The sequence below is a fragment of the Meleagris gallopavo genome, chromosome Z, assembly GCF_000146605.3.
Source record: "Meleagris gallopavo isolate NT-WF06-2002-E0010 breed Aviagen turkey brand Nicholas breeding stock chromosome Z, Turkey_5.1, whole genome shotgun sequence".
Classification (NCBI taxonomy): domain Eukaryota; kingdom Metazoa; phylum Chordata; class Aves; order Galliformes; family Phasianidae; genus Meleagris; species Meleagris gallopavo.
Window position 1 is genome coordinate 15,421,370 of NC_015041.2, and position 16,844 is coordinate 15,438,213.

General features: G+C 36.6%; 1 protein-coding gene across 2 annotated transcripts; it reads right to left on the bottom strand.

Annotated features, from left to right (window-relative positions):
• On the bottom strand, positions 1-16,189 carry LOC104914890 (ATP-dependent RNA helicase DHX29-like). Of its 2 annotated transcripts, none has more exons than XM_010725421.3 (18): positions 16,034-16,189; positions 15,033-15,629; positions 14,171-14,314; positions 12,613-12,789; positions 11,718-11,858; positions 10,454-10,598; positions 10,114-10,234; positions 9,301-9,385; positions 8,243-8,331; positions 7,233-7,361; positions 6,348-6,423; positions 5,422-5,646; positions 4,503-4,639; positions 4,055-4,148; positions 3,080-3,382; positions 2,393-2,524; positions 1,318-1,414; positions 1-564 (listed from the first exon to the last, which is right to left on the bottom strand). In XM_010725421.3, exons 1-18 carry the CDS (start codon positions 16,172-16,174, stop codon positions 509-511), a joined length of 2,889 nt encoding a protein of 962 aa, XP_010723723.1. In that variant the 5' UTR covers positions 16,175-16,189; the 3' UTR covers positions 1-508. The 2 variants fall into 2 exon arrangements, 1 of the variants encoding a protein (XP_010723723.1); XR_002109802.2 differs by lacking the exon at positions 1-564 and adding an exon at positions 2,061-2,162 and having other exon boundaries at positions 1,329-1,414.
• Positions 16,190-16,844: the final 655 nt, after the last annotated feature.

A 16,844-nucleotide genomic window follows, 5' to 3' on the forward strand; every position in this document is an offset into this window, starting at 1 on the left:
TAACACAGTTTGATAATGACAGGACAGTGGAGAATGGTTTTTACACTAAAATGAGATTTAGATTAGAGGGAATCTAGGAGGAAATTCTTTACTCAGAGGGTGATGAGGCACTGGAACAGGCTGCCCAGAGAAGCTGTGAATGCCTCATTCCTAGTTGGATGAAGCAGGGCTCTGGGCAGTCAGATCTAACCTGTGGCAACCCTGCCCACAACAGAGAAGTTGGAACTAGATATCTCTAAAGTCCCTTCCAACCAAAGCCACTCTGTGATTCCATCATCATTCATACATTCTGATAAATGGCACTGGCATAAAAGGATAAACTTATTAATCTTTACACATTCATCTTTAAAGATGATACAAAAATGTAAGTTCTATGAAGAAATCATGCAGTCTTCCCACATCATAACTGGCATTAACCAAGCTAATCATTTAAATACTTTCATTTAGTGTTGGAGTGTGCATTTCTCCTGGCATTACCAAAGCTCTGGATTCTTACTTATGTCCAGTTTCAGTTACCATTCTCTGTTTTTATCAGTTCTTTGATGATGTGTAAAACCTTATCATCTAGGAAAGAAAACAAACACAACAGTAAGCAAAAAAAGAATAAGCTTAAAAACAGATTACCCCCTTAAAAAAGAAAAAAAATCAAGAAAATCAGAAGATGAATCTAGCTATCACAGAAAATTGAAGGAAATTTTTGGTTTTTTTTGGTTATGGTGGAATCTAATGTAAGGCTAGCAAATTCTGTCCACAGGATGCAATTAGTAAATTTATTAAAAAAATATATGCCATGAGCTGGTTGTCATAATCATTTCAGTATTTCATAAAAGAAATTGAGAAAATGACTGTGCTACTCTAGATACATTAGCATACTGCAGCTCACTTCCTCCCTATCTACAGCATTCTTCTGAACAGCTAGTATTCAAAAATTTTAGCTGTGCTCCTCCACCACTTATTTCAGGGAGCAGACATGCAATTTCACCCTGTCATCCTAAATTGTAAGATAACTCACATAACATTTAGAATTCATCCATCACATGTCACTTAATTTTTCTTTTGAGAAGTATATTTCACCACGTACTACCACCATCTCGATACGAGATGTTTAAAATAACAGTTGTGCAGATCACCATGCATCTTTGGATGAGCTTAATAACATGTAGGAACTATACTGAACTTTTTAATTTCTCTGAAGATAATGAAATTATGTTCTGGTTACACTAATCCTGTTGAAGGTGTAGTGTACTAACACGTTATCAGATCTGCCACAAGGTCCATTTAGTAAGTACTATAACAGCAACGCAATAGTAAAGTTACCTTCAAGTGACATTTTAGGATTTTCAAGTTTCTTCTGTAAGACAGACTCTATGAGAACTCTCAGTTGTTTGAAAATTACTGCTATTTTTACAGGAGCCTATAAGGAACAGAGAAAACATTCACACTACTGCCAAAGACATTCTATGCAAAAACTCAGATAAAAAGGACTACCTCACGTACACAGAAGTTTATAACAATATTCCTACAAACATTAAGCACATGCATAGTTTTGAGTGTATGGATAGCATATCTATGAAGTAAATAGGCTTACACTATGCCCTCTAATCTGTTTGCAGCTGTTGTTTGTAGCATCACAGTCTAAAGAACACCAGAACGTACATATCAAACAGCATATCAAACAACCAGCATACAATGAATTTATTAACTGATATCCATATCCTCCTTCCCCCCCCACTCCCCCTCCAGGTTTAAGCTGAAAGCACTTGCAGTTTACAGATTTCTTTGAGTGTAGCACAGTGCCCACAGGAGCACTGAATGTTGTAATCAAGTAGCTAGTGTTTGCCCCAACAGTATGCAGAGGATTTTGGCATGTGACCATGTGACCTGTTTCAGTTTGTCTACAAAAATATAATAAGAAAATGCATTCAGTTTCTCCATTCCCAAATAAATCTTAAATTTGGAAGATAAACCCATCCCAAGCAAACAGGTGATTTCCATTTGGATTTTTTTTCTTTCAACAACAAAAAACAAAATAAATATTGTTTCAAAAGATAAATACGTACCTACATACTTGCAAGACTGCACAAAAGGGCACATTTGCTCCATGGAAGCAAGGTTTAGTTTCTAATTCAAATACCTTCTCTGCAAGAACACTGACTTTCTTCCTGAAGAGGGGGAACTGATTTGTAATAAGCTGCACGTTATTAGACTACTCCTTCTCCTGCTAGCTGTAAAGATTTTCACTACACAAATTTTCCCGTAATTCTCTTAAATTCTCTCCTTCCCTCCCTTTAACCTATATAAACAGTATTCAAAAGCAGGACTTCAAGGCTGAACATTAACTGTAACACAGAAGTCAATGGAACCATAAAAAGTAGTCACCACTCCAGCACACCTGAAAATGGATCCAGCCATCAACTGTCAGGAGACGCTCCCGATGCTGGACTTCTATATCCCCACCAAAAAGCAAAATGGGAAAGGGTGATATTAAAGTGGTCTCTCTCAAGTACACTTTCGCATACCTCACCTGTTTATAAACAAACACGAGAATTAAAGCAAGCAAACAGAAATCTCTAAGATCTACATAATCAAATTTAAGTACTTATTTTCCCCTTAACAATCCAATCAAAACAAATTATTGTATACAAGTCGGTGGCAATTTACCTCCTCTATACTACAGAAGGCATAACATCTAAACCACTTTGAGTGACCAGGAAATTGGTTAAGTGCTACAACTTTCTTGTTTAAAATTTAAATTTCATGTCTCTCTTCTGGTTAAGGCTGTGATAAATGTTATACATTACATCTGGCTTTGGAGCCTCTCCCAGGTGGGAAGAAGGAACTGAAACAAGAAGGGTGCACTTTCACACAGAAGAGTCAGTTTTGTTTGTTTCAGTGCTCACAGAATAACGGACACTGGGGACATTAGATATTATTAAGGACTCCTAAATATGAACCAGATATTCACATATGTTTTACATTAGCGTATATTATTTAACCTTAGAGGTGCCATGTCACTTTCACACTATCAGCTACATTCACTATTTTCCCAGCTAACTCTTTGAAAGAGCCATTACGTTACCTTCTCCTGGTAAAGAAGCCATCCATGTATCTGTAAGTCTCGATTTACTGAGGAGGGATGCACTTGTGCTTTACCCTGAGCAGTTTCCACCACGCATGCCAGCTTTTCTGTGATGTCCACAGATTTTGTATATATTATTTTTCCTACATTGTCATACAGCCCTGCAGTCAATACAGCTTTAAGAAGAGCAATTTCATGGAGGGACAGGGATTGTGTGGCTCCATTTCCATCCCATCGATGTTGAGTTGTAGGTGCTGTGAACCCTGCTGCTCTGACCACCCTTATGAGTTCTTGCTTCACATCCTGAAATAAGTAATAGTAAAACTCTAAATTTGAAACAGGTACATATTGAAATCTATCCTTAAGAGGTTAAGTAAAACTGTGCCTTATCTTTCCAACTTAGTGACAGATCTCACCTAGAATGAGACAGTGTTAGTATTTTAATTCATAAATTTTTACTTTCTGATGAAAATAAAGATGAATTTTCCCAACACGAGTAACTGCAAAACTGACATGGAAGTGCAGATGAAGAAAAGGTACGTCACTGAACTCTTCCACGTGGGAAAATTACACTCACCGACATTCATGCTTGTCGAACATTTATGGGGTCCAAACAGTCAATGTGAGCACAGTGAGGCAGTAAGGCAGTGTGTGGTGAATTTCAGTAGTGGTGACAGTGGGTTATCTCCACTGTTAGAGATATTTACACAGAATGTAGGCTGTTGTATGTACATAACTGGTGGAAACACACAGCTAGCAATGGAGTATATTGAAAAATAGTATTTTGTAGCTGAGAATTTGCTGTATCAAACAGTGTTAATGTGCTCTTTGTATCTGTTGTCATTTCCATGAAAAAGAACAGGAAGCATTACTTTCACAGTGACCTTTGTAAATAAGAACTGTGATACACTCTCATTTAAAAAGGGTAGGATGTTTTCACGGGAATCAGGTGCAGAGTGTAATTATTTCATGTACCTCCAGAGTTAAAAGTGAAGTTCTATTAAGGAAATTTCTTCGACAGTAAGTCATTTCAGCACGATGTCCTCCTTCTTGCCGAGCCTTTTTCCACCTAACAAAAAAATCCATCTTATTACATCAAAAAGGATAGTACAATAATACTCTCTCCATATCTGCACTATGATACTCAATATTCAGATGAACACAGCACAAAGGCAAAAAACTCAAAACCTAGGATAAAAAGAACAAGTATATGCCAATGGTACATGAGCAAGCATATTTTAAAGAATACAGTACCAAGCAAGTTATCCTTTTGTGTTTCCCTGTTTAACAATCTATTGTTATTCTCATGAGAAAAGCTTCAGGTGCTACCATTCAAAAGAAGGTGCTTCATAGAGACTATTTTCAGAATTGCTTTACTGGTGTTATTTGCGTTTTGTCATAAGAACAAGAAAATATCACTTACCCCAGATAAGCATTGTAGATTGTTATATGATCTGAGACAGCCAGTGCTATAGACGATTTTGCAAGATCTGCTTCATCTTTCCGACCAATTGGTGTAGTGAATGGTGATTTTTCTGTCATAACAGCAGCCAAAGTTGCCTGCAGTCAATAGAGCATAAAACATTTCAGAGTATTGTACTGTAATATTACAGATGTGCCACACAAATAACTGTAAATTTTCTTTTACATTAGTATCTAATAATTTCTGATTAACTTATTTATATTAAAGATAACTTAGACACTGTCTAATGTATAGTGATGAAAATTAAAGTACTGAATCTCAAAACTCCCATGAAGCAGTTTGTCACATGACAGGAATATGCAGTATGATATAGTGACAGTCAACAGATTGAACAACATCTGGTTTAGATTAGACAATATTACTAGGAGAATTTTTGATTTATACAACAATTTTAATTTTCAGATTCCAGCAGCTAACATACTCATGCATTCTCCAATTTGCATGCATCCAGGATTAGCTGAAAGTGTACACTACACCACAGTGCCGCATCATAAATTACCATGTCAAGTTAATTTGCAGAACATTGTTAGCCTGCATCAGCTGCAAGCAAATCCAGACTGGTATTGCTCATATTTAGGAGCTTCTTCTACAAGCATCATACCACCCAGCATCATAACTGTGACAACTGCCGACCATGTTTGACTACTCTCCTATGAATGGCAACTGGATTTAAGAACATTTACATTATATTCTCCCTCCAGGATATCAGATCTTTTCACCTTAAATAACACATTTTAACTTCATATTTTATCCTTTCAGCATACCATTTTGTAATAAACTGGATTAAACATTAACATTTTCTAAAAAAATATTAATATGCAAATAATTTAGATAAGCATGGCAATATTTGTTTACTTACCACAGGATCCAAGCAGCCAAATATAGCACCAAATATAAGCATTTTGCCAATTTTTACATTGACAGGAAGGGCTGCAAGGTGCTGGCCCAATGGAGTCAGTTTGGGCTCATTTAACTGACAAGCACCTATCTTCCTTAACAGGTTCATTGCATTACCAATTACTTGTGGTTGTGGTGGATCTAATGCTCTGGAAAGGAAGTCCTCAGGAGAGCCAAGGTTGCATTTCTACAGAACAGAAATAGGCATAAATTTCAGAATAAAGTCTACATTACCAATAATCAGGTGAAAACAAAGACAGTAATTCAACAAACTTTTACAGCAGCTACAAAGGAGACTGGAAAAAATTCCTGCAGCCAAAAATCCATGTTCCTTCTTCTCTTAACCAATTTCTTGGTTGTAAGAATGAAGATGCCTCCCTACACTACATTTACATAACTTCATTGTACAGAAAGATTAGTTACGGCATGAAGAGTGATCAGAGAAGTGTTATCAGTGGTCAGAAGTAAGCAACAGACTGACAAACCTGCATAGACAGAATTCAACATCTGGGCACTAATTTGCAACCAAAGTGAAACTGTTTGCTACAACCCAGCATTTTAAATACAAGCACCTTACAAATGCTTGGCAATACAATCCTCTAAAACAGTGTGGGGGGGGACATTCTTCTGCATTCATTTTACTCAGGATGAGGGAAATGGGCATGGAATTTCAGCAGATATCAGTTCAAAGGATATTTAACTGAATTTGTTTTCTCAGTTAGAGGTTAAGTGGAGTACTACCAGATGCAATTCTCTCTCATTCAGCATGCTCTGGATTCCACATGACACAAGGGTGGGAAAAACTCTGCTAACTAAACCAGATTAAGGCAGTCTTAGCAAGCCCCTTTTTAGCTAACAAAGTCAGTAATTTCAGAACTAAAACCATACCATAATGTGAAGGCATAATTCCTCCAAAGGCACACGTAATATTTCTGGAACTGAATACTCCATGAAACTTTCAAACCTGCAATATCAAAAACAAAGAATCAAGGATATGCAGTTTAGCTTTAGAATTCAAGTTGTATCCTCAGGTTTCAGATGCTCATTCTTTACGAATATTCTTTTTGAGGTTGGTGAGGTCATATCCTAGTGTATGGATAAACTGCTCATTAAATTAAGGCATGTGGTATCCTGGAAGGCAGAGCTTTAGTGAAAATGCAGAAAAGGCAGTAAAGATCCAATTTTCAAAAACAAATTCTTAAAATGCATTGCTCTCAAATTAAAATGGAAGTTTTATGTGGCTACATGCACATTTCACTTATGATTTCAGAAGGCATTCAACTGAAATTTAGGTTAAGGTAAAATTACAGCCATTCTGCTCCAGAGAAGCAGGAAATATGTTATTCCACTGCACTAAAACTAACTTTACCTGCCACATAATTTTTCTCTTATCCATGTAGACACTATTTCAGATGCTTACAGATCTGCCTGACAAGATTAAAAAAATTCAATGTTCAGGAGGTAACATTTGTATATACTTGGTGCAGGGCAGCAGACAATTCCTCAAGTTCCGTAACACCATGCTTCTCCTCTTACTTAAAAAAAAAAAGTTAGAAAACACTTGCATTACAGATGTAAAGAGTACAATTTACTATAAAAAAGCAAACTAAAATTAAGACTAGTTAACACTTCACTGAAGTTGTTCAACTTACTTGCAGTTTTACAGTTGACTTTCTAGTTTGCATAATAAAAATAAACTTCAATGAAACTTCTGTTTTTCTCAGAACAAAGACAATGGTATTTGTATGATTTACCAAAACAAGTGTACAGTACCTCTCTCTTGTGTACATTCGGAAGCAGAATCCATCCCTAACACGCCCAGCTCTTCCTTGGCGTTGCAAAGCACTAGCTTTGCTAACAAAAGTCTCCTCCAAGGAACTCATCTGACTGCTTTCGTGATACCTTAAAAATTATAAAGCAAGTGCCAGTTCAAATTTCAGAATTAAAATTTTTATGTATATTCTATAATTGACTAAAAATAACTGTCTATTGAGACTGTATTTATTAGTATTTACTTGAGAATATGATGTTTAGTTTGAAAACTAAGCATACCTGAGGGAAACTATATATCACAGAACCTTGGATACAACTGATGAACAAAAGTGCATAATTTGGGAAAGAGGTGTAGCATTGCTTTATCCCTATCCCATCTCCCTAGCAGTTTAGAATCTGGACTCAGATGTGAACAATCCAGATTGTTTATTACAGGTTCTCACATAACTTATATACATTCACAGTTTTTTTAGCTTTCCCATCCTCCTGCGCAACTTTCCCATCTGCCTTTATGTCAACAAAGTATTCCACAAACACTCCTTAACTGTGCATACAGGTGCTTATCAAGACGGAGCCATGAGCTGTTCCTTTTGCCTTTCTCTTCTTCTAGAGATGTCCTTGGTTCTCAGCCTTACCTTCTCATGCTGTTTATCCTGCTTCACAGCGGCTGCTCTGAAAAACCTTTTCTGTATTCCCACATATACTTTAAGATAGAAAAACACTAACCCTTAAAACCTGGGATAGTATGAAAATGATTTACTTTATGTCTAAACCAGTACTTAATTATGATTTTATCCATAAAAAGCTCCCCTTATTATTCTTCATATCATTTGAAAGTCCAAAACTACATCCCAATCTTGCACCTAGATTGCAAGCCATTATATGAGCTTAGTATGTTTTTTATCTGTAGGTTAATGAGGATACTACAAAACTCCCTCAGTACTAGCCTGCAAACATTAGCAGAAATATCAGTCATGTTACAGATGGGAAAAAAAAAAGAAATCCCTCACCTGTTTTCTTTTGTTCTCCCAGAATCAATTACGAAGACAACATCTGGTATTGTAATGCCTGTCTCTGCTATATTCGTTGCCAAAACAATCTGAAATAAAATAGCAAAAATAAAAGAATTAAGAAAAGTCAGTTTTCATCTTTGAAATCAATATTTTGAAAACATTGTTAGTTTCTTACCCAGAGTTATTTACCTAAATAATCTGACACAGCATTGAAACTACGCGAGTTGGAAAATTATTCAGTTTTCCCCAGTTAACGAGAAATAAAAAGTTGTGAGAATTTCACAAACACTTTTTTTTTTTTAATTAAACCATCAAGATTATAGCAGCTACTACTTGCTAAAAATAGCCAATATGACTAGCCTGGCAGTAACCAAAATACTATTTCTGAAATAACAAGTTATTATTGTAGTTAAATTATAGAAAAAAAGCTCTTTGAAAAAACATTAGATTTAAGAATTTGCCTGATCATGTCAAGGTTTTCACAGCATGTTAACTTCAATCTATTACACAGCATCAGCTTAGAATAACAGAATCGCAGGGGTTGGAAGGGACCTTAAGAGATAACTCCAACAGCCCTGCTAAAGCAGGTTCCCTACAATAATAGGTTACACAGGTAGGCATCCAGCCAGATTTGATACCTCCATAGAAGACAACTCCACAATCTCTGCACAACCTGTTCCAGTGTTCCATCACTCTTACTGTACAGAAGTTCTTCCATAAGTTAGTACAGGACTTCCTATGTTCAAGGTCTAGGCATTACTCTTCACCCTGCTGCTACACACTGTCATCTGCCTCCCACTTCCATTTGGATATTTATTGACATTTATCACATTCCCTCTCAGTCTTCTTCAGGTTACTCAGCCTATCCTCATACAGGAGATGCTCCACAACCTTTAGCATCTTTGTGGACCTCTGCTGGATTTCTGCTGAAAGAAACAGAACTGTTTCTTCCTAGTGAGAAAGTTCTAGGAACAACTGGTTGTCATGTGGTTCTGTATGACTTCAGTTCACTGAAAGAAATAATTTCTTACCTTGCCTTTTTAACTATGTCATACCTTTCTAACGCCAAGAGGAGGTACTGTAAATGCAGCTGCTTGATCTTGTGTTGAAAGAACAGAATGCAAAGCTATCAATCTGTGCCTAAAATAAGAAATTACCCTAATCAATATGTATACTACCACACAGTAAGACCAGAACAATGAGAGAATAGTTGAAGAAAGCAACACTAGAATGTACACTAGAAAGAGTAAAAACTTTGTATGGTTAGGCATGAAAACCTTCTTCTGTATTTTACTACAATTTTAAGAATAGCACAGCAAACACCATTAGTTCACAGAGATTTTTTCTTTAGCAATAACGCTGGAGAAGTACTGGTACTACTGTAAAACTCCAGGTAAATTTACACAAATAGCATAGTAAAAAAATGGAATTAAGTGTCTCCAAGTCTGAGTTCTTTACATTATGCTTTTGAGATAAGGACTGTCATTGAAGCTTTGTACATATCTGTAAACATGTAGCTTTTAGCACAAATAAGAGAAGTCTTCAAAAAGAGTCAGACACAGATTTATACTTCCTTCTCTTCTAGACCTTAAGTACATCTATGAATATTTAGAATTTGAAAGCAAATACTCTTCATATCTTATAGCTTCACTATCCCTTATTTACCCATAAAATAAGGTACAGATGAAACATTTCCAAGCACTTCTTCTTTGCATAATAAAAGAGATATTTGCAGGTGTAAAGTAGGCTCAAAGGTGCAATTATCAACATATCTTTTCAAGAACTGCAGACCATAAAAAAAAAAAAAAATCGAGATGAATATATTAGTGAAGTTAATCAGCTGATTTTATAGAGAATATCTACATCACCTATCACACAAGCTAAATCTTCTGTCAGTTGAAATGAGATCATACAATTGCTGGATATGAGCAAGGCCCGGTAAAAAGATCAGCACAGCACCTTCAGCGTTCTTGAACTGGGGACTTCTATCTGAAAAGTTACAATAAAGACAAAAGTTAAGACAAAAAAAATTTGCAAACAGCTTCATCTGGTAACAGGAAATAATTCTGAGGCCTGAGTGTTTTATTTTTATTTAAGATATTTTAGGATATTTTATATAAAAATGAATACAAGTATTATTATTACTAGTAAACGCTGGGAAGTAAGTAGAAAGGGCAGACACAAGTACATAAACATCTTAAGAAGTACCTAAGTATGCAAGCAACTCCAAAATAAGTTCAAGGTTGATCTTGTAAGGATTCATATAGAAGACTGCTTGCTGGGTCCTACTGCTATACTTTTGATAGTAAGGAGCCAAATCAATACCAGATCCAGACTGGACTGGGACATACTCCTAGAAAGGAAGAAAAAAAATTCATGTTTGGTGTTTTAAAACAAGAGGAGAATGTTAATTTGTCACTTACTTTAGGCCCCTTGAAGTAGATACTGTGATAAATGACAATTAATTGACTAACTTCACATGGACATCAGTGAGAATTAGATTTAATCAAAGACATCTACATATCCAGTGTATGTATACAGGATGTTTGTTCTGCAAACTATACATTGCCTATAAATATCTCAGAGATACATACTTAGCAGACCTCTATATTAGGTAGTACTATTTTAAATTATTTCACTGTTACAAGTTATTTCACTGTTAATCAAAGCACTTTAGAAAGAAGCTTGCCACCACATTCCCATGGACTGAAGTCTCAACCAAACAAATAGATAAAAAAAATGGAGGACCACTTCAGAGTACTTTGACTTCAACTAAAACATGTTGATCTGTCTAGCCATCCGTCTGGACGAAGTTAGCAGAGAACAGCATATTCAGAATAGGTACACCTGTGTCATCACACCAAACTAAGTGTACCTGCGGAAACCTCAAGACAGCAAGTTGTCCGACAAGCATGAACAGACTAAAGTTGCCAGAAGTCAAAAGACATTCGTAACCTCTTTAAGGAAATTAAAGAGTTGTAATTCAGAAGCAAGTACAACTGTCGTTGTAGAATTGTTATAGTATTAATCATAGCCTGTTGATCCACAAAGCTCTACTGTCTTACTGAAATCATCTTATTTGCCACGCCAAGCTGGAGGATCTTGAGAGGATGTGGCCTTGTCATTTCTTTTTCAGTTCACTACTGAGAATAATTCTTTGGGAGAACTAACTCAAAATGCTTTTCCCTGATGATGCTTACAGGTCTAGAGCTGGGAGTCTGCACAAGAGAAACAGAACTCAGTGTCAAATTACATTAAAATCATGGCAGTTATAAAGGAATTGGGAGATGAAAAAACAAAAGGACATATATTTAGTAAACACTTCATTTCCACTGCAGAAGAGCCATTGTGTCTGTCTTGAATCAACTGCTGAAATAACATTCGGTTTTATACACTCCAGTTATATTTAATAAATGTTCTTGAAAGTAATAAAATAAAAATCTAAAACTGAAACTAGAAATGCCTATTTTACCTGATACTTTGTGGTGCCTCCTCCTTTTGTAGTAATATTTATCATTATTTCTTCCTCTTCCTCTAAGAATTTCTGACAATATTCTGAGTCTTTCTCCAGAACATAGCCAGTTGCTTCAATTACATCTTCAACATGGAAAACCTTCAATGAAAAAATCCCAAAATAAATAAAAAGGTATATCAAAAACTATTCAGCAGCTTCTTTGTTCTTTAAGGCTTACATACAAAGGAGCATCCTTTCCTGTATTAATACTGAAATACATTTGGCAAATTTGGCTTAATTTTTCATGATTTTTGAAAACTTAATTTAGAACCAATGAGTTTAATATACCCCATATAACAATCAACATTGCATTTATCATATAGCCTGTAACAACTATGAGAAACGTACAACTTCGTCATTGCATAGGTGTATGTAGGAACTATCTGCTTGTACATGTAGAAAGTACTCAGAAATCAACCTCTCTCCTTTTTGTGCTATCTAGAATGAACAGAGGAAAATTAAAATGTCACTGCTCAAGCAAGAGCTGATTTTACATCTTTTTCTCTGGAGATATTCAAAACCTTCCTGGATGCTTTCTTGTGCAACCTACGCTAAGGAACCTGCTTTAGCAAGGGGGTTGGACTAGATAATCTTCAGATGTCTCTTCTAACTCCTGTTATTCTGTTAATCAATGGATAACAGGTCAGAAAAAATACTAAAACAATATTACAATTCAAAGCATTGAAACAATTTTAAGTTTCCAAAAAGGAAAGATTCTACTAGTCACTGAAATACACACTTAAGCTATTTTTCTTACAAAAATTACAGTCACATTCACTATAGATGCTAACTAGTCAAACACTGTATAGGTACATATAGAGATCCTTTTATAATCAAAGAAACATTCACTTACCTCAACAGGGTAACTTCTCCCTGAGATCCTTAAAATGGGGCAGTGTGAAAAATAGCTGGAAAACTTCTCACTGTCTACAGTAGCACTCATCAAAATCAGATGCAGGTCCGAACGCTTATGCAAGATCTCTTTCAAGATAACTAGTAAGAAATCAGAGTGGACAGTTCTTTCATGTACCTAGAGGAAGAAAAAAAACATATCTTAGGATCACCAAGGTTCAAAAACACCTCCAAGATCACCCAGTCCAACTATACATCTACCAATATTTCTGCATTAAATCATGTCCCTTAGTACAACATCTAAACATTCTTTGAATGACTCCACCACATCCCTGAGCAACCCATTTCATTGTCTGACCACTCTTTCAGTGAAGAAAATTTTCCTGACGTCCAAAAGAAATCTCTGGCACAACTTGAGGCCATTCCCTGTAGTCCTGTTGCTAGTTATGTGGGAGAAGAAGCTAACCTCCAATTCACCATAACCTCCTTTGAGGAAGCTGTAGACAGTGATAAAATCTCTCCCAAGCCTCCTTGTCTCCAGGCTTAAACAATCTCAGTTCACTCAGCTGCATCTCATACAAAACTGTGCTCCAGAACCCTAACCATTGCCCTTCTCCAGACAGGCTTCAGGGCCTTGATGTCTTTTGTGTAGTGAAGGGCTCAAAACCAGACACAGCATTTGAGGCATGACCTTTATCAGAGCAGAGTATATAGAGAAACAATCACTTTCCTGCTCCTGCTGACAACGCTTGTTCTGATACAAGACAGGAAATCGTTTGCCTTCTTGGCAATCTGAGCATGCTAATGGCTCATGTTTAGCTGAGTGTTGAGCAGCATCCTAGGTCCATTTCTTCTGCAGCCTTCCAGCCACTCTGGTTGGGTGAAGCGCAGGAGCTGGAACTTGGTCTTATTGAACTCCTTCCCATTGACCTTAGCCCAGTGATCCTGCCTGTCCAGATCCTTCTGCAGGGCTTTCCTACTCCTAGATATCAAGATGGAAGGAAGTGTAGATTTGTCATCTGCTTACTTACTGGTGGTGCGCTAAGTCCCCTCATCCAGGTCATCAATAAAGATATTAAACAGGACAGGCCCCAGTACTGACCCCTGGCAAACACCACTCGTGACCAGTTGCCAGCTGGGTGTGACTACCAAGCCAGATCTTTACCTAGAAAGGAGCATTGTACCTGTCCAAGACACAGGCTGCCAGCTTCTCCAAGAGAACTTGACACTGTGGGAGACAGTGTCAAAGGCATTGCTGAAGCCTAAGCAAAATACATCAATGGCTTTTCCCTTATCCATCCAGGCTGGTAAAGCAGGACCTGCCTTTCATGAACCCATTCTGACTGGGCCCGATCCCCCAGATGTACCACAGATGCTGTGGTGGTCTCACTCCAGATGATCTGCTCCATAACCTTCCTTGGCACTGAGGTCAGGCTGACAGGCCTGTAGATCCCCAGATCCTTTCTACAATCTTTCTTATACATATCATCTATAGAAAGGTGATAGAAATCTAGGCCCAGGATAACTATAGTTTCTGTAGAACAAAAAGAGCTGATAACCTCATCTACAATAACATGAGATATATTTGAGAGAAGACCATCTTCTTGAAGTTTCCGAAGCAAAACACCCGTTGTACAGTATAGCAGTCTGGTGGCTTCTCCTGTTCTTGACTCCATACGAATTTGATACCCACACAGGGAGTTCTTTAAGAGAAATAACAATATGTTAAAAAATAGTAATAATTTAAAATAGCAAACAAGCAACAAACAATCAAAATTAACTTTAAGCACGGTTAGAATTTGATACTGTACAAGTTACTATCTAATTGGCATGTTAAATGACTATCACATTGTTTTTACCATACACATTTGTCTTTGCTACAGAAGGGAAACATACATTCGAAGACAGTAAATTTCTCCAGAGCAGTAAAGAGACGCTCAGTATTCTTTTTAAGGCTTCTTTTTGTAATATATTTATGGAGCCCCTCGAGGAATTTCACACAAAGACTACCACAAAACACACAGGACCTTGCATTTCTACAAATAAAATTATAGCTTATTTGGAAGGGATCTCAAAGCTGAGGCAGACAGATTTGATTGCTCAGCTTTATCCAGCACAGTTGTCTCTCCATGACGGATACAAGACCTCTCACAGCAATCTGCTCTAGTATGCGACAATCCCTATAATGAAACACTTCCTCTTAGTCACTTTTGTTGTCTTTTTTTTTTTTTTAAGAAATCATGTATGCGTATTCAGAGGTCTACAGCTGACAATCTATAAAAAACAGTAGACATAGCAAAAATGAAGAAAAATACATTTTAATATTCCTTACTCAATCAAATAATGTGTTTTACTTTGTAACAAGTATCCAGCTCCCTACATTTGATCAAAATTAGAAATAGGAATAAAGATAGTTCTTACTTTTCCTCCAGGTCCAGATTCACAGCCTAGCTCTTCACAAACCCTTGTGGCCAAACTCACTGCTGAAATTCTTCGGGGTTGTGTGCACACAATATTACATTTACTTGTTCCCTCATCCAGCAACAAGTCTTCTAACAAGAAATGGGGCACCTGAGTACTCTTCCCACTGCCTGTTTCACCAGCTACAACAACTACTCGATGTTTCTTAAGAGCTTCTACAATTGAATGTCTGTGCTTAAATACAGGTAATTCCTGTCTTTCTTTCAGAAATTTTTGGTATCTGGAGGAACTTTGCAGCTTTCTGAATAAATTCCTTGAAGGTTCCAAATTATCGATGTCTGTGGTCTCAAGGGAGAGACTGCTTAAGTCCTCATCAGAAACTAGATTCTCCCAGGAATCTTCAGGACCTTCAGATACTTCTGGCTGCTTTTCAGACTGTAGCTGCTGCTGCTGTTTTAGTTTGTTTAATAATTTAGCAATAAAGTTATCACGAGGCTTGTTAGTTTCTATTTTGTTTTCTTCTTCCTTTTTCTTTTCAATATCACTCCACTCTAGCCAGACATCTCGGTAGGTAGGAGGCAGCAACTGATGAACTGACTTTGGGAGAAAAAATTAAAACGTTACTCTGCATACTACTCGCAGTATCACTAATGTTATGCATAAATGAACTTGAATATCAGAAGATATAAAACATGAAAAACAAGGACCTTTTCTAAAAACAGAAGCTATGAAAATAGTAACGTAAGTATCAACAATGCTTCATAGTCTTAACAAGCTTGTGTTCTTCACAGCACTGGAAGAACAGATTTTACTACAGATTAACTTCCTCTCCATGTGCTGTGATGCACGTGACTGTCACTGAAAGCAAATTAAGGTATAACTCAAGCAAATAATGTAACGGGTAACATTTGAATAAACTGTTTCTAGAGTTTAACTAAAGATACTATAATGTAAAAATGCAAAGAGATTCCATGCTGAAAACAGAAACACTACTGTCTTACCTGTCCCTTGGTTAGATGATAGAGTGCCAAAGTAGCAGCTAAATGTTGTGCTTGCATACTGTCTTCTGTTACAATTGTAGGACACATCGTCATTACATCATCTGATGACTTGGTAACCCTGACCCTTAAAGACAGATTCATACAGGCATTTCTCTTAATCTTTCCTAGCTATATAAATACCATGTGTTAAAGTTTTTTGTTTAAAAAAGGAGTGAAAATAGAGAAACTAAGTTCACTATTACTCAACAACTTTTTGTAATCAAAGACAGTTGATAATGTTTGTTTGAATAGCAGAAAAGTTTCAGGGGATTTCAGCAAAGAATTTGTGCTCCCTGCTCTTATGTTGTCTTCAACTTCTCTAAATCAGAAATATTTATATTCATATAGACCACCATTAAGGTTAGCTGATTTGGAAGAAGGACTCAGTACTTCTATAATTACTTAACACAAATTAGATACTGAAAGTATAGTTAAACAGATGTTAACATCTTAGCAGATTGTTAGCAGATGCATGCCAGCCACAACAGCAGTCAGACTGAATGTAGTCTCAGAGGAACAATACATTCAAACAGTTCATAGCTTGTACCTTGAGCAAGAAGATGGGATTTTCACTTTACTTAGTTGCTCCAAGAAGTACTGCTAATTTGTAATGCCATGTTTACCTTATCTGTATATAATAATATTCATTTCACAGCACTGTATTATAAATTCATATTCAAAAAGAACTGGAATGTTTTGGTTACAGATTAACAATAGCTTCCACACAACTCTCTAACTCCCACTTTAAAAGAAATCCCAAAAGTGGAATACA